General features: G+C 46.2%; 2 protein-coding genes across 2 annotated transcripts in view; one reads left to right on the forward strand and one right to left on the reverse strand.

Moving 5' to 3' along the window:
• Window positions 1-299: 299 nt before the first annotated feature.
• GTF3C4 (general transcription factor IIIC subunit 4) lies at window positions 300-7,472 on the reverse strand. Its single transcript, XM_070955535.1, has 5 exons — window positions 7,092-7,472; window positions 4,174-5,955; window positions 3,713-3,843; window positions 2,144-2,232; window positions 300-1,643 (listed from the first exon to the last, which is right to left on the reverse strand). Exons 1-5 carry the CDS (start codon window positions 7,470-7,472, stop codon window positions 1,579-1,581), a joined length of 2,448 nt encoding a protein of 815 aa, XP_070811636.1. The 3' UTR covers window positions 300-1,578.
• Window positions 7,473-8,195: 723 nt separating this feature from the next.
• Window positions 8,196-20,899, forward strand: part of DDX31 (DEAD-box helicase 31) — a 36,073-nt gene continuing 23,369 nt past the window's right edge. Inside the window, exons 1-14 of the mRNA XM_070955554.1 lie at window positions 8,196-8,309; window positions 9,394-9,641; window positions 10,082-10,157; window positions 10,584-10,627; window positions 11,468-11,538; window positions 12,259-12,323; window positions 12,949-12,993; window positions 13,444-13,485; window positions 13,978-14,042; window positions 14,928-15,047; window positions 15,546-15,652; window positions 16,802-17,046; window positions 17,635-17,811; window positions 19,492-19,551. Of these exons, the coding sequence (XP_070811655.1) occupies window positions 8,196-8,309; window positions 9,394-9,641; window positions 10,082-10,157; window positions 10,584-10,627; window positions 11,468-11,538; window positions 12,259-12,323; window positions 12,949-12,993; window positions 13,444-13,485; window positions 13,978-14,042; window positions 14,928-15,047; window positions 15,546-15,652; window positions 16,802-17,046; window positions 17,635-17,811; window positions 19,492-19,551 (1,479 nt within the window). The remainder of the gene's footprint in view (window positions 8,310-9,393; window positions 9,642-10,081; window positions 10,158-10,583; window positions 10,628-11,467; window positions 11,539-12,258; window positions 12,324-12,948; window positions 12,994-13,443; window positions 13,486-13,977; window positions 14,043-14,927; window positions 15,048-15,545; window positions 15,653-16,801; window positions 17,047-17,634; window positions 17,812-19,491; window positions 19,552-20,899) is intronic.

The following is a 20,899-nucleotide window of genomic DNA, read 5'->3' on the forward strand; positions in this document are numbered from 1 at the left end:
AAGGAGATTGCGTGACACCCACCCTCCCTTAGACACCGCAACCGTCATAAATATGAGTCAGTGGCCAAGCGCCTGACTTTTGATCATGCGTGACTGTGGGGATGGGGTGCCGTAAGTGTGAGGACTGATCGTTAATTTTTTTTCCCAGTGCTTTTTTGGAATTTCAGACCGTCACTAAATGAACGGTTGTAAGTTGAGGACTATCTGTAAAGTTGAAAGGGAAAAAAATTCACTTGATATGTAATTACCATTAAAAAGCACCTCAACGATAAGAAAAAAAAAAGCAATAAAGCAGGAAAACCAGTGAAAAAAGGTTTTAATTCATTTTTTCTTCCTTGGAAAGTGTCAAAATTCCTCAGCATTTGTCGTACCTGAGGCTGCCATCTACACAACAAATATACAAGACATCCCACCCTTTGTGGTGATCACACAACAGGAGAGTCAGCATTTCGTTAAACACACACACCGGCAAAGTTGTGTGTTGCTTTATTTACAAACAGTTTCATGTCACATAGTGGCTGTGACAGCAGACAAAACTCATTTTCAAATTATTTCACACACACACACACACATAAAAGCCAACATTTATAGCCAAGTATCATCTTGAAGGAAAAAGAGGAACACCTGGAATTTTTCTTAACACTGCTTTTGATTTGAGTGCGGTAGAAACATAACGACAAGTTTAATTTTCTTGTCTTTGCTTTTCAAGCAACAGACAAAAAGCTCACCTAGAGTCAGGAACCGTGTGAAAATTTTCATTTTTCTTTTTTTAAAAAAAAGAACCCCGAATTGCTCAGATCAAAAGCTTGCAACAGGTCTGAGCTGGTGAGAATTTTCTAAACACATTGAGGTGTTTGCATTCCCACAAACGCACAGCATGATAAACCGAGATTAACAAAGGACATTTGAGGAGGAGAGGCGACGGTGGAAGAACGACTGACCGACCGCAGCCGAGGAAATCAAAATCGAAACACGGATGCTTAAAAAAAAATATATTACAATCACACGCAGTTGGCTCATTTGAAATAATGGTTCGGAGGGCTATTTAGCTGCCTGGAAGTTTTTTAGAAGGAGGCCTCACACAGGTTTGCTAATCTTTCTTCACCGACAAGCATGCAAGTTTTTTTTTTCTTTTCCTGAAACAGTTCAGAAACCCATTATCTGTAATAATTTAACAGTCTCCAGTTCTGTAAGTGCCGCCGTTTTGTTCGGCGCTAACGAAGGGAAGTAACGGAGTCCATGTTGCACTCTGGCCGTCAAGAAGTACCTACTCGGTTGGACGATGGTAGTAGCATCGCTCCGATCGTAGCATCTCTTGGTCCTTGATTCCAGAACTTAATGGTCAAAACCCCACCAAATGGTGACCTTGAATCTGAATAGAGTCCAGAAGCATTTCAAACAACAGTGGTGGTTAGATTTAAAGAAAAGACCTTTGCGTTTTCGGAGAGGGGCTGCGCTTCTCTAGTTTACATTTGCAGATTCTCATGTCGGAGCGAGCTTTCATGCGGACCCAAACCTTGGGTGGTGCTTTGGCCACTAGAGATTACTACTCCAAAACTCATCGTCTTGAGTCAGTCTCTAGAAAACCGGCGAGTCACAGAAAATGCAGGGCCCCTGCAGTAATCTCTTGATCCATTCGGGATCTGAAAATAAGAACAGATTAGGTTGAAGGACGAAACAAGGGGAAAAAGACACTTGAGATGCCCCAGGGGTTAAGAGCAAACTGTCCTTAACGTTTCAGCGATCGCGTGCTAAACAGAAAGTTAAAAATAACCATCTTTGGAAAGCTATCCTTTTCTCCAAAATATATCGGACCAAACAAATTTGGCATGCGATCGTGTCATTTGAGAAGTGACGTGGGATAAAGAGAGCATAGAGAGCTTATTCGCAGGCGCACACTTTCTACAATGAGGTTTCAAAGAGGTTTTGAAACAGAAGAACGAAGAATATATACCGAGAGTGAAGAAAGATACGGACCAATTGAATCCGTGATTTTTTGGGCTGGGCAGAAGTGAGACTTGAATCCAACAGACATTTGGATTCTTAATACCGCTTGAAGGAAATAAAAAGTTGGCAAGCCACCTGCCCCGGGGATAGAAAATTCCCAGATTTGGCAGCTTTTGCAAGCTGTAAGAAAACTCACCTTCTGAAGTGGAATGGCGAGCAATGCTATCTCGGAGCAAACACCTCCTGTACACTAAACTCTGGCAGGCCCGATAGGTTAAAAAGCACCTGAAGCGAGAGAATTATTGGGGTAGGGTGGGGGGGAAAGAGGGAAGTGGCAATGATAAGGGGCTCAGTTCGCACAACAGATCTTAAACTTGTTCACCTGTTTCGAACCTGCGCCAATACATTGAATTGGACACTAATCAAACGAGCGGGTTTGCCCCAGTAGCTGAGCTACTAACGGGAAAACAAAATCTAATCCAGGGTTGGGACGTGCGTTCTAAATTTCCAGGTGACTTGGTTTAAGGGGGAGGGGGGAATTTGCAGAAACGTAACCAGAAGTCTAAGTTTGGTTTTGACTGCCACATCCCTTGGCAACATCTGTGACCAAAAAAAAACACAACCCAAAAACTCAGGCCTGGGTTCATAGGTAAAGATTCCCCTCGCACATATGTGCTAGTCGTTCCCGACTCTAGGGGGCGGTGCTCATCTCCGTTTCAAAGCCGAAGAGCCAGCGCTGTCCGAAGACGTCTCCGTGGTCATGTGGCCGGCATGACTCAACTCCAAAGGCGCACGGAACGCTGTTCCCTTCCCACCAAAGGTGGTCCCTATTTTACTACTTGCATTTTTTTACCTGCTTTCGAACTGCTAGGTTGGCAAAAGCTGGGACAAGTCACGGGAACTCACCCTGTTACGCGGGACCAGGGATTTGAACCGCCGAACTGCTGACCTTTTGATCGACAAGCTCAGCGTCTTAGCCACTGAGCCACTGTGTCCCTTAGGCCTGGGTTCGTATCACGTGGCTAAACTACAGAAACAAACACCATATGAAGGGTGAACCCAGCCAAAGGTGGCTTGTTCTAGACACCTGAGTTTCAGGTGTTACGTGAACCAAGATTTGATTTGCAGTTGGGCAGTGCACATTCCAACTAAATGGAATAAATGAAAACTGTGTCCAACGCTGTAGCTGTAATCCCACGGAGAAAGCTGCGTTTCAGTCACCCCTGAATAACGAGAGATCTCACCATGAGGAGCAATGAGGTTTATAAAGAGGAGAGTTTTCCAGGTTAACATCCTATCCCAGGGGCCGGCAACCTTAAACACTCAAAGAGCCACAAGGGTCCTAACCAGAAGCCCCCCCGCTCAATTCTGGAGCCGATCGGAAGTCCGGTTCCCCCACCATAGAGTCTCCTCCTAGCGCGGCGTCCTTTTTCCTCTACCTGTCCTAACCGAAAGTCCTATCAATTGTGGAGCGGACCAGCGACAGGGAGCCACAGCAGAGGAATGAAAGAGCCACATGCGGCTCCAGAGCCGCAGGTTGCTGACCCCTGCCCTATCCTAAAAGTGTTTTCTTACCTAACGAGAGTGTTTCGTCCAAGGTGGAAATTATAGTGGGGAAGAAGCCTCTTGGAGAAGAAGTGAAACATTTTCAAAGGAAAAAATCACCACTACCAAGAAAGTCCAGTTTAGCTGAGCCTCTTCTTTAGACATCATTAAGTTGGGGAGGGAATGGGTGAAGAAACGTCCCAGGGAACATTTAACGTACCTGAGCCAAATGTGTCCATTGGAGCAAACTGCCTGTTTGGGGTCTGTGAAGGGCAGGATCTCTTTACATAAACTGCACCGTTCTGGGAAAGTCTGCTTGTTCATTTTCTTTAAAATATGCCCAATCAGCACCTGGGAAAACAGGAGAGAGAGGAGGAGGAGGAGGAGGAGGAGGAGGATGAAGTTATAAAGAGCTGGAACACCCTCTCCCCCACTCCCAAATCTGCTCAAAATGGAATTTAAGGTGATAAGAAGGGAAGGGAGGGAGGAAAACTCCCACAAGGAGCAGGTAATGGCTTGATTTACGGACCACAATTGAGCCAAGCAAGACTGTTGTCACTTGTTGAGTTTTGCCCCATTTTTATGACTTTAAAGCCGTATTACAGCGTACGGGAACCCATGAGCCAGTCAGGATATTTCTACACCCCCCAATGGGGCTCTGAGGTCGAGGTGCCCCCTCACCCGTGCTGTCCTGTCCTCGTGGTTTTTATCGGAGGTCAAAAAATCGCAGACGCCCCTGGTGGGAATGCTGGTGTTCTCCGTAATCCACGTGTGGAGGTAGACCTCGCCCAACACCTGCTTCATATGTTCTCGCGTCAGGTGCATTTCGACCGCTTCCATCTGGGCCTGGATCTCCAACATCTTCTCTTCCGGCTGCTGCTGCTCTTGGGCCCCACCAGTCGAGGGGGCCGGCTGAGAGTCCTGGTTTTTGTGGGCCTGCCTGCCCTGTTCTGGAGGCTGTTCCTCGCTGCCATCTGTCTCGGAAGAACCTACTATTAAGACCTTGGTGTCCTCGTGCGTGGGCCTCCACAGGGCCTCCGAAGGAGGGGTCTGCAGCGACTGCAACAAAATCCGCAGGAGGAAGAGCTTAAAGCGCCAGAAGTACGTGGACCCCAAACGCTCGATCTTCTGATCCAGGGCTTCCTGCAGAAAGCGCGGGATCTGCTTCTCTTTCAAGATCTTCCAACGCACCAGATCGGTGAGGTCGACCTGCCTGTAAAGGTTCTGGACGGACGATTCCAGCAACTGAGCGGCGGCTTCCTCGCACGTCTTCAGGGTGACGAACTGAACCTGATAAGTCTTGGTGGTGGGGTGCAGCCCGTTGGCCATGCCCTTGGTGGTGATGACGGCCAGGTAGGCGCCGCAGGGGCTGACGGCGATGCCGTGGCTGCGGACGGAGCCCAGCACATCTGACAGCTTGATCAGCTGGTGCTCGAACCGGAGGGCGATGTTGGTGAAGATGGGAATCAGCTGCCTGACCTTCCCGTCCACGGAACACGTGTAGACGGTGCCATTCTGCTTATCGGCAGTCATGGAGATGATGGGCAAAGAGTGGAGACCGGTCACGTGGGAGTTATGGACGTTCAAGCCTGCTTTGGATATCAAGAGGAGGCACCAAAAGAGGTAACACCCTCTTGCCGCCACCACTAAGCTGCAGCTACATTTCTGGTAGGGGTGGTAGAGAGGAATGTTCTTGATATTCTGCACGGGCAGGTGGTCCACTTCCTGCCACAAAACCACTGGCTGTCTCAAGGTAAAGTAACCTTTGACCGCTTTGAGGTTGACCGGAAGGATCTTCACCGGCCCAAAAGCGCTGCCCACAATCAGTCCGCTCATTTTCCGGTTGCTGTGCTCGTATTCCCACCAGGCCAAGACGCTGGGGGAAGAGATGCCCGACTCGATGGTGTTACAAGACGAGATGGATTCTTTGCCGAGGAAGGGAAGTTGGCACTGCCACACGGCAATGTTCCCGTTTTCAAAGATGACGGCCAAAAGGACGCTGCTTACCTCCCGGCACTCGTTGTTATGCTTCACCTGTTGAATGGTGCAAATGCCAGACCATTCCATGCGGACCGGAGTCTGCATGCTGTGTCTTCTCTGGAATTCGGAGAAATTCCCCAAGTCTTCTTGCGAAGGCTCCTGCGTCTTACAGAGTTTGTAGCTGTTTTCATACAGGCACTCTCCATAAAGTTCGGTCAAGTCAACTAACTGCACCCACTGAAGTCTGTTGAGGTTAGCGTGGATGGTCAGTCTATTGTCCATGGTCAACGCGGCTAAGAGACACCGGCCATTGGCGTCACAACCCAGCGGAGACCAGCTGCAGTATCTGAAGCCTCGCATGGAGGACAGCGATTTCCCTTCGGGATTGAAGACTCTGTCTAAGGTGAACGTCTGGCTGATGACCGGATCGTTGGAATTCGCAAACTTGTGTTTGCATTCAGCGACTTCCTTTTTGGAACCGACCTGCGGGAGAGGGAGAACAAGTTTTACAAATGCACTCAAAATGATGAAAGCTTTTTTCTTCCCAGCATGAGACTTGCTAAGTATTGATCGCAGTACATGATGAAGCAAGCGACCGCCAATGAGTCTGAAACACTAAAAAGACAACAACATCTACCGCTACCCAGAATAAGTGTGTCTTCATTCAGCTGAGGGCTTTTCTCATTCCCAGACAGCCAAAGAACATAATCATGGTAGTCCAAAAGCAGCGACAACCCTTCACCCCTTGAATTTGGTGCCCTGGCTATTTTTTCCACAGCTGTGGGGCCCTTGACTCCAACTCCCATAATCCCCCAACTGGCTAGGAAGTCAGGGAAGCCGGTGTTTGAGAGGAGGGGGAAAGAAAGAGGAGGAGGAAGAAGGGGGGAGGGAAGGAAGAGAAGGAGCAGAAAGAGGAGCAGGAAAAAGAGGAGGAAAGAAGAAGAGGAGAAAGAGGAGGAGAGGAGGAGGAAGAAGAGGAAAGAAAAAGGGAGAGAGGAAGAGGAAGGGAAAAAGAGAAAAGGAGGAGGAAGAAGACGAGGAAAGAAAAAGGAAGAAAAGGAGGAATGGGAAAAAAGGAAGAAGGAAGAGGAGGAATGAAAAAGGAAGAGGAGAAAAGCAGGGAAGAAGAAGAGGAAGGAGGAGGAGGAAAGAAAAAGGAAGAAAACGAACAGGGGAAAAAGGAGGAAAGAAAAAGGAAGAAAACGAAGAGGGGAAAAAGGAGGAAAGAAAAAGGAAGAAGGAAAGAAAGGAAGAAGAGGAGGAAGAGGGGGGAAAAGGAAGAGAAGGAAAGGAAGAAAGAAGAGGAAAGGAAGAAAAGGAGGAAGAGGAGAAAAAGGAACAGGAAAGGAGGAAAGAAAAAGGAAGAGGAGAGGAGGAGGAAGAGGAGGAAAGGAAGGAAGAAGAGGAAGAAAAGGAGGAAGAGGGGAAAAAGGAAGGAAGAAGAAGAGGAAGAGAAGGAGAAGAGGAGGAAAGAAAAAGAAAGAAAAGGAGGAAGAGGGGAAAGGAAGGAAGGAAGAAGAGGAGGAGGAGAAGGAAAAGCCCACCTAGGCCTCCCCTCAGGCCCCCCACCCCCACTCCCCCTCTTCCCATTCAGTGGCGGGGAGTTCCCGGGGACCCACCTTGAGATGACAGGCGGCGTCGGGGGCCGGCACGGCCGTGCGGTGGATGACGAGATCTCCGCCGCCGCCGCGGGTGTCGCTCAGCTGCTCGAGGACGGCCACGCTGCGGGCGGTGCTGACCGACAGGCGGTGGTCCTCGGACCAGGCCAGGGGCTCCGAGCCGCTCACGCTGTGCTGCAGCCGCACCGCCGGATCGCGCCGCACCGCCGTCACCCGGAACCCGGCGCGGCTGCGGCTGGGGCCTGGCCTGCCCTCCTCCTCCTCCTCCTCGTCCTCTTTCCCCGGATCTTCGGCCCCGTCGGGCGGCGGCGGCGATGGCGATGGGGACGCGGCCGTGCCGTCCGCCGGGCTCTGCTCTTCTGTCACCGCCGCCGCCGCCATCTTGCCGCCGGCTAACAACTGCGCACGCGCCGCGCGCGACGCCTCGAAAAAGGACCCCCCCATCCCCGGGGAGACGTGGGGGGGAAGAAAGTCCCGAAGCGTGGCTATCCCACTGCCTGCGTGAAAAAGCACCTCTCTTGTCTGCTGTGTCTAACAGGAAATAAAAAGTTGGAAGGGACCTTGGAGGTCTTCCAGTCCAGACAAATGGCTGCCCAGTCCCCTTCTTTTTTTAAAAAAAAAAAATTCCTCCCATCCTCAGAGATAGTGTCAGTGCAGCTCTAGTGTTCAAATCCCAGCAGACTCCTGTTGGAGAAAACAACCCCTGATGTTGCTGGGAGAGAATAAAAGGGAGCACCAGAGGGGATTTTGGGGGGGGGGAATAGGATGGGACTTTTCTTCTCCCTTTCCAGCTCATTCAAAGTGGGTTGGTTTGGGTTATTTTAGCAAGGCTATCCACTAGCCACCTATACGGGGGGGGGTCCTTTCCCCGGGCAATATTCCCACGTGGTTGCAGGCATGGACTGACTGCAAGTTTGCAACTCAGAGGATTATTATTATTGTTGTTGTTATTATTATTATTATTATTTTTTAAAAAATACTTTTCAGTTGCATTCCTGGCTTTGCTGGGGCCGCCGCTAGAAGCCTTTTTTTTTTGCAAACTTGGGAATCGAGCCTCCCCGTGCAGGAATTGTCTACCGGGAGAGCTGGATTCGCCCAGCTATCATGGCTTCAGACGAAGGGTTGCTTATTAATGTCAGCACGTTGCCTCTGCCCAGGTCCCGCCGCCCCCCTGCAGGGCAGAGACCCCCCAACTCACAATGGGGCCGTGGGAAAAAGGTAGGCTGGTTGCAACTGGCATTGGGGGGTGGGGGGGGGGTAGGGAGAGGGGCGAAGAAAGAGACGGTTGTTGGTTTATAGAGAAGGGATGCGTTGCAACTGGGCATCTGGACAGTTGACCTTGTCTGAAATGGTATAATAAGGTCTCCTGCTTGAGCAGGAGAAGGCCTCCAAGGTCCCTTCCAGCTCTGAATCTTTGGGGTTGGACTAGAAGGCCTCCAAGGTCCCTTCCTGCTCTGAATCTTTGGGCAACGGGCTTCCCCCGCATACCTTACTTATGCAGTGGGTTGCTGGCCCGATTGCAGTGGTGTTTATAATGAATGGATTAATTGATCACCCATCATTCCCGGGACATTTTGGAGCTGAAAACGATGCCAGTAGGTTGTCAACGTTGGATTTCCTTGCTGGAGAACGTTTGAAGTTGGCATGCCTGTTGGATTTGACTCAAATGCCTTGCTTGACTCAAAATGGTATAATTCACCGAATATACAATCGTAGGGCTGGAAGGGACTTTGGAGGTCTTCTAGTCCAACCTCCTGCTCCAGGCAGGAGACCCTGGCCTATACCATCCTGATCAAATGGTTATCCAACCTCTTCTTAAAAACTTCCAGTGTTGGAGCATTCACAACTTCCAGAGGCAAGCTGTTCCACTGATTAATTAGGAAATTTCTCTTTAGTTCCAGGTTGCTTCTCTCCTTGTTTAGTTTCCACCCATTGCTTCTCCTCCAGAAGCTTTGGAAAAAGAGGTTGACTCCCCCACCTCTTCATTGTGGTACCCACAACTCCAGGAAGGGTTACTTTTTACCTCTAGGTTGGATCTCTCTTTAACAACCTTCCACCCATTGTTTTTTATCCTGCTGTCAGTGTTTTTGGAGAATACGTCAATCCCCCTTTTTCTGTGAAAGCCCCTCAAGTACTGGAACACAGCTATCATGTGTCCCAACCAATCCTTCTTTTCGATAGGGTAAATAAATCTCAACCGTTCATCAGTTGATTTAATGATTTTCCCAGTCAGCAGTTAGTCTACAAACCCATTTTTCTGCGAATATATTTCCTTCATCTTTTTTTTCTTTTCTGCTCTTAGGCCATGAAAAGAACATTAGAAGGCACACAAGAAGCCACTCCCGTAAAAAAGCAGCGTGCTTCTTCAGTGCCCCAGACCCAAAAGCCACGGAAAAAACCCCAAAATCACAGCAAAGGAACTGGGCCGCCAGGATCATCTCTGGAAAAGCTTTCATCCGAAGCCAGAGAAGAAGACGACTTCAACAAAAGATCCTTTGTAAAGACTTCCAGCCTCTTTAAAAACAATCCAGAAATCCCCGACTTACAGAGGTACTTAACTTCTTATCCGTTCCGACTTCTATTCCTTAAGTCTAGCCATTGATAAAATCTATTCCAAATCTCATAGTATTCTGTGTCTCCTTTATTTTTCAGTTCTATCATATTCTGCACAGTCAAGTATTTTCTTTATTGTTTCCCTTTCTTTAGGTATGTTTTCACTCTTCCACTGTTGCTCATGAGCTATTCTCGCCGCTGTTATGATATGCAATATTAAATATGTTAACCCCTTACTTAGATCTTCTTTTATAATTCCTAGTAGGAATAGTTCTGGTTTGAGTTCCAATCTCTGTCCGGTCATTTCTTCCAACCACATTCAAATCCTTTGCCAGTATTCTTTTGCTTTTCTACATGTCCACCACATGTGGTAGCAGGTGCCCAGTATTTTACGCCGACTTTTGATTGGTTCCTTGGTTGATTTGCTCCTTACCTAGAACCGCCGTGAAACAAGTCCAAGAGGAGATTTTCACCTCTGATTCCTTCGATCAGCTGGGTCTCCATCCTCACTTGGTAAGTTCTTTCGTTTTGGACATTGTACAGCAATGTTTCAATGAATCTTTCCTTTTATTCAGACTGTTTTCGGGAAGAATTTTTGGGTCATTGAATTATCCCATGGGAAAGAGAGTTTGGAAACCGTATTATTGTGTGAATGGCACAGTTAAGTAGCTGTGTAGAGGTGTCAGAAACAAAGATACACTTATACGACAATCATCTTTTGACCCTGTGTGGACACCGATTTTTCCTTTGCTTCGTAGGTTAATGTGGGAAGGAAACTCAAACACAATAGCTTTTTCAATAAGCAATGTTTAAACAAACCATGGTTAAGTACAATTAAAGTATTATGCTAAACTAATCTTTGAGCCTAATGTAACTGTGGTCGTAACACAACTCCAGCACTAACCCTTAAATTTAATATATTTTTTTTCCTGTTATCAGACTTCAACAATAACCTCTTCCTTGAAACTATCAAGCATGACCAGGTAAAAGGATTTATGTTTGTTTAGGGCACATGCATGCAAGAAATATATTCTAGCAAACAAATACCTGTATACATACAGACAGATACCAAACTCAGTCAAAGCCATTTTAGGTGTGTTATTTATATACATACTGTCAACCCTGAAGCTGCACACACCGGAATGAAGCAAAGTCAGTCTCTATTAGTTTTAATATTAACAATATTATTATTAATAGCTCTATTATAATGAGGACTAATTAGTCCGAAATAGATCGATATTAGTCTCCCAAAAGGCAGCAAACTGCTTGCTTGCTGTCTGATAAAGCCTAGAACTAATGGATGTGATTCCACTGAGCTATGGCTGCATTTTGAAAATCTTGGTTTATGTAGGAAAATACCCGGCTGAGAAGAAATATATCTATATCTATATATATATATATTGCATACAGTATATGCAATATATATTCTCAAAAGTAAAGCTATTTTATGCTTGTGTGTTTTTGTCTATACATGCGCGCCAAGGATCAAATAAAGCTATTGTACCTACGCAGAAAGACAATAACATTCATGCAAAGCAGAATCGATCAAAGCCATTTTAGGTACCAAATTACGTACCGTGTGTGTGTGTTTGTCTCAAAAAAGCTCAAAAAGCAATCCAGAACGCCAGATTAAAAAAAAAACATCACCAGCCATGAATAACGGTGAAAAAAAACCGCACGGTGGAAATGACACCGGCTCCAAAGGCCAGAATGAACGCAGCCTGTCGGTGGAAGAGTGGCCTTGTTTGCCTTCCTGCTTTTTACAAAAATAAATATATATTTTTTATTTTGATGGTCTCATTTTGTCTCTCAAACCCGCCCAGTGTTCAGAAGGAGACCATTCCCACGTTGCTGCAAGGGAAGGACGCTCGGATCAGATCACAGACGGGCTCAGGTGAGAATTTTAACTTCTCCTGTTTGGGAGCGACTTAACAACCACGCAGGGCTGAATAGGATGGAGATGGGGCATCCTGGTGGTTTGAGGGACCCTCTTTGTGCTTAAGAAGGTCTCCACAGGTAAGTGGGCCTGGGCCTGTTTGGGGGTTTTCTTAAGAGATGATATGGAGGCATTAAAAAGATTAAATTCTGCTGACAAGTTATTTTTGTCAGAAATTATTTTTTTTGTCTGAATTGTTTTTTTCTAACCTACCTTCCTTCCTTCCTCCCTCCCTTCCCTGATTCTCATTTCCATCTCCTTTCTTCCTTCCTTCCTTCCTTCCTTCCTTCCTTCCCTCCCTCCCTCCCTCCCTCCCTCCCTCCCCTCCCTGATTCTCATTTCCATCTCCTTTCCTTCCTCCCTCCCTTCCCTGATTCTCATTCCCATCTCCTTCCTTCCCTCCTTCCCTCCTTCCTTCCTTCCCTCCCTCCCTTCCCTGATTCTCATTCCCATCTCCTTCCTTCCTTCCTCCCTCCCTTCCCTGATTCTCATTCCCATCTCCTTCCTTTCTTCCTTCCTTCCCTCCCTCCCTTCCCTGATTCTCATTCCCATCTCCTTCCTTCCTTCCTCCCTCCCTCCCTTCCCTGATTCTCATTCCCATCTCCTTCCTTCCTTCCTTCCTTCCTTCCTTCCTTCCTTCCTTCCTTCCTTCCTTCCTTCCTCGTTACTCTCTTCAAGGAAAGACACTTGCTTATAGCATCCCCCTCGTACAATCCTTGCAAAAACTGGAGCCCAAAATCAAGGTAAGCATAGACTTCAATTGCAGAAAAGCTACTAAAGAGACCAAGGTACATTTTTCCCCCTGTTCTTGAATCTACGTATTCGGTAGTATCCTGCTTACTCTGTTGTTTTCTTGCAGACGTTTCACTACCCCACTAGGTAGCATCATCATGCTGGAAGGGAGTGCAGGGAGGAGGAGGAGTGTGGGGTCCTTAGTGCTCTCTGAGGTTGATGGTTTTCTTGCAGACCTTTCATTACTCAACTAGGTAATATCAGGGCTGGTTAGCAATATAGTAGCATTGATGATGCAATCTTTTTGGTCTGCCTGAAAACAAGCACAGAGCTGCCATATATAAACAGGGAGCAAGCCACACTCACTAGCACTGATGATGTTGCCTAGTCTGGTAATGAAATGTCTGCAAGAAAACATCCAAGCTTTGAACTATTGTGTATGATAAACGGAGCAAACCACACTCACTAGCACTGATGATGTTGCCTAGTCTGGTAATGAAATGTCTACACGAAAACCACCAAGCTCCGAGAGCACTACAGTTCAACCCCGAGCTACAAACATCCTCTTCTATCAGTAGCTCCTTTTCTGTTTTGCCTCTCCGTCTGACCTCCGTGTCTCCCTGTTGCTCTCTCTAGCGCAGTGACGGACCCTATGCCCTTATCCTGGTTCCAACCAGAGAGGTGAGTTTATTCACCCAACTTCCTCAGTCAGTTTTTAATCTCGATTTGCTGATTTCACGTCCAGCGATGCCTTTGAATATTTCAGAGTACAATCGCTACTTAAAATCCACCTGATCGGTAGTTCCTGCAGTTCGGCTGGATCCGATCAATTCTCTTCCCCTTGCAAGGGGGATGGGACCGTTCCCATCCTCCCCAGCCAGCAAGCCGGCAGGGGAGGATGGGTGCTAATCCAAGACCCCAAACAAACACCAGAATTGGGGAGAATTGATGGAACGTGCTGGCGTTTGTCTCCAGCGCAAAACCCTGTATGTTTTGGACAACAGATAGCTAGGTTTATGGCGAAAGCTCATATTTGGGAGTCAATAGATTAGCTTAAATAGTTTAAAGGCAGTGTAATAAATGGCTTGAACGGTGTGATAAATCCTACCTTTTTTCCCTCCTCCTTTATAGCTCGTCCTACAGAGTTTTGAAACCCTCCAGAAGCTCTTAAAGGTAAGCATGGATTGCAAAGAGATGGAAGACGTAATTCATGTCAGTTTATTGTCTCGGGCATCTCTCCATCGATCCCTGTCTGGAAAAAAAAGGGTTTTATTTAAGAGATCTTTGGGGGTTTTTTTCCTCCTGGATCGTCTTGAGGTTGAGGAAAAGAGTTTGTATCTTCAAAACAAAACAAAACAACAGTTTAGGTGAAGGTTGATCATTTTGGGACTGGGAGGTATTTATGGGGCCTTGGTCTTCCACTCTGTCGGAGGTCTTAAGTGCATTAGGCGGCGAGACGCCATTTTGAGCCCGGTTGGAATGTGGAGGAAGCCTGTCCCCACAAAATGGCGGCCATCTTGGGTGTGGCTCCCTGGCCAGATGTTTCTGTCAGAGAAAACAAAAACAAAACAAAACAACGACAACAACGGATACTAAACAGGCTTAATCCCTTCCCCCTCCCCAACTCTATAAAGTTTCATTGTCTCTGTTTCCTGCACTTTTTAGCCTTTTACCTGGATTGTGCCGGGAGTCTTGATGGGGGGCGAAAAGAAAAAATCGGAAAAAGCCAGGTAAGGGCTGTGGGAAGCATCTCAAATGGAAGGGGCCTTCCCTAGGTTTCTGGAAAGTAAAACCTCCTTTTTCTCTCTTCCCTCCTTTTCTTCCTCCCTCCCTCCCTCCCATCCATTCCTTTTCTTTCTCTCCTTCCTTCCTTCCTTCTTTCCTCCCTCCCTCCCTCCCTTCCTTTTCATTCCTGTTGCCTTCCCTCCATTCATCCATGCATCCATCAATTCCATTCCTATCTTCTTCTTCCCTCCCTCCCCCTCCCTTCTTTCCTTCCTCCCTCCGTCCCTCCCTCCCGTCTCATTCCTGTTTCTTCCTTCCTTCCTTCCCTCCATTCATCCATGCATCCATTCCATTCCTCCCTCCCTCCCTCCCTTCTCATTCCTGTTGCCTTCCCTCTATTCATTCATTCATTCATCCATGCATCCATCCATCCATCCCATTCCTATCTCCTCCTTTCTTTCCTTCCTTCCTTCATTTCACCCTCCCTCCCTCCCTCCCTTCCATCTCATTCCTGTTGCCTTCCCTCCATTCATCCATGCACGCATGCATCCATCCCATTCCTATGTCTTCCCTCCCTCCCTTCTTTCCTTCCTCCCTCCCTCCCCATTCCTGTTCCTTCCCTCCATTCATTCATTCATCCATGCATCCATCGCATTCCTCCTTCCCTCCCTCCCTTCTCATTCCTGTTGCCTTCCCTCCATTCATCCATCCATCCATTCCATTCCATTCCTCTCCCTCCCTCCCTTCCCTTTTATCTTCTTTTGTTCTTTCCTTCCCTTTTAATCTTCTTCCTTCCTCCCATTCTCTCTCCCTCCCTCCCTTCCTTCCTTCCTTCCTTCCTTCCTCCCTTCCTTCCTTCCTTCCCATTCCTACCTCCTTCCTTCCTTCAGATTACGCAAAGGAATAAATATCCTCGTGGCAACTCCTGGACGACTGGTGGATCACATCAAATCTACCCAATGCATTCATTTCCGCTGTCTCCGGTGGCTGATTCTGGATGAGGCCGACAGGTAGGAACTTCCTAGATAGTTGATAGAAAGATCCGCTTAGTGGGGGAGAAGCGGGATTTCCTCTCTGCAGCCATAAAGTGAGAGGACAGTCACATGTTTCACCGCCGTCGTAACTTTGAACAGTCACTAAACGAGTGGATATAAGTCAAGGACTACTTGAACTTTCTATATGCTTGCAGGTGGGTATACACGTGTTATACCTGTCTGCCTGTCTGTCTAGATCAATAAAAAGAAATAAGAGATAGAAGAAAGCAAATTTACTAAGCTTTAGAGTAGCAAACATTGAAAGTTAAGAGGCTAGTTTTTCATTTCAGGGTTTTCATCATTTTTTTTTAATTGAGAGGAATATTAAGTGAAAGAAAACGTGGGCAAGTCAAGTCTCTAAAAATCTTTTTTTTTTCCCCCTTCCAAAATGGTTCATCGTATTCCATAAACACAATGGGTGTAAGATGTTTCTCTGACTGATTTCCCATTTCTCTCTTTTTTTTTTTCTCCCAGAATATTGGATCTGGGCTTTGAAAAGGCCGTGGCCGCCATATTGAACGCTGTCGATGCAGCCAGCCCGAAACGGCAAAACGTTCTTTTGTCAGCCACTCTTTCTGAAGGTGAGTGTAATCCTAACAGAATAACCAGAGTTGAAGGGGCCTTGGAGATCTTCTAGTCCAACCCAATCTGAGGACCCAGATTGTTGGGGGCAATATGCTATTTAGTATACTGTCTTTGGTGTAAGCCCCCCAGAGTCCTCGGAGAGTGGGCGGCATAGAAATATGACTAATAAAATGAAATAAATAAATAAATAAATAAATCCTCCTTGCTCAGACAGGAAACCCTATGCATTAGGCGGGACTAGAACTCACAATCTCATAGTTTCCAGTCTGACGCCTTTAAACCCTAAATAACTTCAACCAGTTTTGGGTTTTAACTCTTCGTAGAAATTTGTTATTCGCTCTGGGACTTGATCAATGAAAATGCCGGAAACGGATCCCAATCCAGCTGGCGAGAAGATCATTTTGCCAATTCCATTCCAAGAATTTTCTGTCCAGTGGTTAGGAAACTCCCAAATTTGCACAAAAAGAAGGGTTTTCTTGAAAATATTTCGAAAAGAGGCAACTTGCTGGGTTAATTTTGGGATTAACGTTGTTCGTTTCGTTCTTTGCTGCTTTCCAAGAAAATCACCAATAGAGGGAGTTTTTCGGAGCTAGGAAATTACAAAATATAGCTCAAATATTTAAAGCGGGGTTGGGGGTGGAGGAGCAGGGCTTGGTTGTGTTGACAGTGGCAATAATGACAGTAATTTTTATTACGGTCACAGCTCAGCATTACAAATAAGTGTTTTTTAAAAAAAGAAAATAAAAAAAGACAAGATAATATACAGGTAGCCCTTGATGGCCTAAAAACAACTGTACCCAGACAACACCGTGTTTGATTGAAATGGAATTTTTATATGTTATTCAAAAAAAAAGTAAATAAAACATTTAAAAAAAGAAAGAAAGATCATAGCAACCAACCTCAGCTTTGGACTTTTACATAATACTATAAACTAGCCATTTCTATAACAACAAACCTATTCATCGGCAAAACCCAAAATTGAAGTGCCATTCTTTTCCCACCTCAAGCACAAAGTCCAGAAGCGGTTTCCGATGAGACACCGATTAGATAATTGTCTTTTTTTTTTCCCCCTTCGATCAAAGCAATCCATTTGCCAGCTCTGCTTGTTACATATTTCTTCTTCTTAATCTGCCAATTGGCCACAGGAGTCTCAAGGTTAGCCCATATCAGCTTGCAAGACCCTGCCTGCATTACGGTGACGTCAGAAGCCCCGGGTTCAAATCCGTCTCAGGAAAAAGACCGTCACCGGGAAGATGTTGTCAGCATTCTTCCTGCCAAGAAGGAACAGGGAAGTTTTGCTGTGCCAGAAAAACTCCGTCAGAACGTCGTCATGGTCCCAAGCAAGCTGAGACTAGTGACGTTGGCGGCTTTTATTTTTGGAAAATTCAAGGTAAGAGATTTGAAGTAGGTAAAAGCAGGGGTGGGCTTCAAAAATTTTAGCAAGGGGTTCTCTGCCTGGTTGCTGGGTGGGCGTGGGCATGCCTAGTCGGCCTCTTGCACACAATGGGGTGTTTTTGCCCTCCCCGGGGTCCAGAGGCTTTCCTCAATCCTCCGGGAGAGTGAAAACGGCCTCCCCAGGCTCCGGAGGCCCTTCCCAAACTTCCGGTAGGCCCATTTTTCGCCCTTCCTAAGCCTCCGTGCACGCCCTGCACTTACCTGCATCCAAAATGGGCCGTGTAGGGACTCCTGGGAGGGGCGGGTTGGGCGGGGCAGGGCCAGCCAGGAGTGGGATTTTGGGGGTTTTCCAAACTGCACAGAATCTTAGCTAGAGGTTCGCCCGAACCCCCAGCAGGGTCAACAGAATTCAAGGCAGATTGGATTTTGTTTGCTTGCGGCTACGTAGAGATTCTAGGCTGGTGCCTCTTTTGACTCCGCCCCCCTCCCAAGTTCTGCCGCCCCCCCGCCCCCCCCCTTTGCCTGCACTAACCCTCCATGTCGTCCACACTGACCTCGGATTTGGTTCTCTCTCTCTCTCCAGTTCGAAAAACGCCACAAGATGATAGTTTTCTTCTCGAGTCGCGAGCAAGTGGAGTTTCATTACGTCCTCTTCCAAAAAGTGTTGTGCGAGGCGTCTGGGGAGGAAGGATTAGGATTAGCACCAGCCCCTCTTTCTCCTTTGACGTTTGCACGTTTGCATGGCGACATGAAACAAGAGGTGAGTTCAACTGTTCCCTATAAACTCCCTGCCCCCCCCCCCTTTATTTTTAAACATCTGGCTCAGTGGCTAAGACGCTGAGCATGTCGATCGAAAGGTCGGAAGTTCGGCGGTTCGATCCCCTAGCGCCGCATGACGGGGTGAGCTCCCGTGACTTGTCCCAGCTTCTGCCAACCTAGCAGTTCGAAAGCACGTAAAAAAAAAATGCAAGTAGAAAAATAGGGACCACCTTTGGTGGGAAGGTAAGAGCGTTCCGTGTGCCTTTGGCGTTGAGTCATGCCGGCCACATGACCACGGAGGCGTCTTCGGACAGCGCTGGCTCTTTGGCTTTGAAACAGAGATGAGCACCGCCCCCTAGAGTCAGGAACAACTAGCACATATGTGCGAGAGGAACCTTTACCTTTACCTTAAGAAATCCTTTCCACAATTTGTATATAGCGACGTTGAAATCTGCGTATTGGGGTTTGTTTGTTTTTCCTTTCTTTGGAAGCTTCCAAAAACTAAAAAAAAATAAATACAGCAGTACTCCGCTTTCAACGGTTCATTTAGCGACCGTTAGAAGTTACAACAGCCTGACAAAATTTGTGATTTGTGAACGTTTTTCACACGGTCACATGATCAGAATTGGAATGATTGGCAACTGATTCATATTTATGACGGTTGCAGTGTCCCGGGGTCACGTCATCACTTTTTTGCGACCTAAGCAAAAGTCAACGGGAAGCCCAGATTCATTTAACAACCGTGTTGCTGACTTGACAACTGCGGTGATTCACTTAGCAACCGTGGCAAGAAAAGTCGTAAAAACGGGGCAAAACTCACTTGACAGCTGTCTTGCTTAGCAAGAAAAATGTTGGGCTCCATTGAGATCATAAGTCAAGGACTACCTAAGATGACCATCAATTTAAGCCAGCTCTTCTTTTCTTTCTCACTTTGAAATCAGTGGTGAAATTCACTTTTTTTTACTACCGGTTCTGTGGGCGTGGCTTGGTGGGCGTGGTGTGGTTTGATGGGTGTGGCAGGGAAAGGATACTACAAAATCTCCATTCCCACCCACCTCCTCGGGGAAGGATATTGCAAAATCCCCATTCCCATCCCACTCTGGGGCTAGCCAGAGGTGGTATTTGCCGGTTCTCTGAACTACTCAAAATTTCTGCTACCGGTTCGTCAGAACCTACTGGATTTCACCCCTGTTTGAAATCCTCACTTTTGTGCATAGCACAGAATTAACTTCACAAGGCAGCTGTTTTTCCAAAAGGAATTCTTTCCATTTTTGTTTTTTTTTTCATAAACTTCCAAGAAATAATATCCAGAGGACGTCAGCTCTGCCAAACACCCTAAAAAAAAAGAATTCAAGGTTGAATTCGTTCGTTCGCTCGCTTCCTATGTATGCTTCCTTTACTGCAACGTAAGCCAAAAAAAATACACCTTTGCTCCTGAAATTTATAATCTAAAACAAGTAAAAATTCAGTTAAAAAAAAAACAGCCGTCAAAAAAAGTGCTTGCATTCTTGCACAGAATCTTCTGTTCGTTGGCTGTTAGAAAATAAGCTGAAAATTAATAATGATTGGTTTTAAGACTTTGACAATTGTCTTTTTTTTAATATATATAATCTTCTTAAGGAATTAGTTTTACTTGCCCGATCTGGCGAAACACGTTTTGTGTTTTCTCCTTTCCTTGCAGGAGAGATCGTCCGTGTTCCAGGCTTTTCTGCAGTCGAAGACTGGGGTGTTGCTATGCACGGTGAGTTGCCAAATCATAATGTATTCGGTGCCTGACGTTATCTCTGTTTGCCAGAAAAAGATAGTGAATTAATTCAGACGGTGGCAAAGCCAAAGTTAAGGAGAAGGGAGCGTGATCGTGATTAACCTGGGTTAAGATTGAGGACTCCTAAGCAAAACTGAGCAATTTGTTTTAACAGTCTGTTTGTGTATGTGTCTGTCTGTCTATCTATCTCTATCTATCTATCTATCTATCTATCTATCTATCTATCTATCATCATCTCTTATCTCCATCTACCTATCTACTGTATCTATCTATCTATCTATCTATCTATCTATCTATCTATCTATCGATGTCATCTCTTATCTCTCATCTCTTATCTCTATCTCTCATCTATCTATATTATCTCTTATCTCATCTATCTACTGTATCTATCTCTATCTCTTATCTATCGATGTCATCTCTTATCTCATCTCTCATCTCTATCATCTATCTATCTATATCATCTCTTATCTTATCTATCTATCTACTGTATCTATCTATCTATCTATCTATCTATCTATCTATCTATCTATCTATCTATTTATCATATCTACCTACCTATCTACCTACCTACCTATCATCCATCAATCCATCCATGCATGTCTTCTAGTACTCTCTCTGTATCTCTATCCATCTATTCGTCCATCTATCCATCCGTCTGTCTGTCTGTCTATCTATCTATCTATCTATCTATCTATCTATCTATCTATCTATCTATCTATGTCTGTCTACCTACCTACCTTCCTCTCTGTCTTCCTGCCTGCCCCCCCACTCCTTGCCTGCCTGCCTGTTTACCTACCCACCTACCTCTCTCTATATCTACCTACTTCTATTTATCTACCTACCTACCTACCTGTCTATTTATCTAACTACTTACCTACCTCTGTCTATCTACTTACCTCTGTCTATTTATTATTATTTTTTTAATTTGATTTATATGCCGCCCTTCTCCGGAGACTCAGGGCGGCTTACAATGCGTTAAGCAACAACCTTCATCCTTTTGTATATTTATACAAAGTCAGCTTATTGCCCCCACAAACTGGGTCCTCATTTAACCTACCTTTGAAAGGATGGAAGGCTGAGTCAACCTTTAGCCTTGGAGAGATTCGATCCAGCAGTAAATTGCAGGCAGCTGTGTTAATAACAGGGTGCTTTAAACCACTGTAGTACCAAGGCTCTATTTACCTACCTACCCCTCTCTCTGCCTGCCTGCCTGCCTGCGTGCCTGCTGTATCTTCTACCAAGTTTGGCTTCGGCCTTTCTAAGGAGCTGCCGCTGCTGCCCTTCAGTGCTGAACGTCCCCTTTGAAGAAGCGTCTGTTCCTTCC

This window comes from Pituophis catenifer, unplaced genomic scaffold, assembly GCF_029215685.1.
Source record: "Pituophis catenifer annectens isolate HBS135680 unplaced genomic scaffold, rPitCat1.0.hap2 SCAF_17, whole genome shotgun sequence".
Lineage (NCBI taxonomy): Eukaryota > Metazoa > Chordata > Lepidosauria > Squamata > Colubridae > Pituophis > Pituophis catenifer.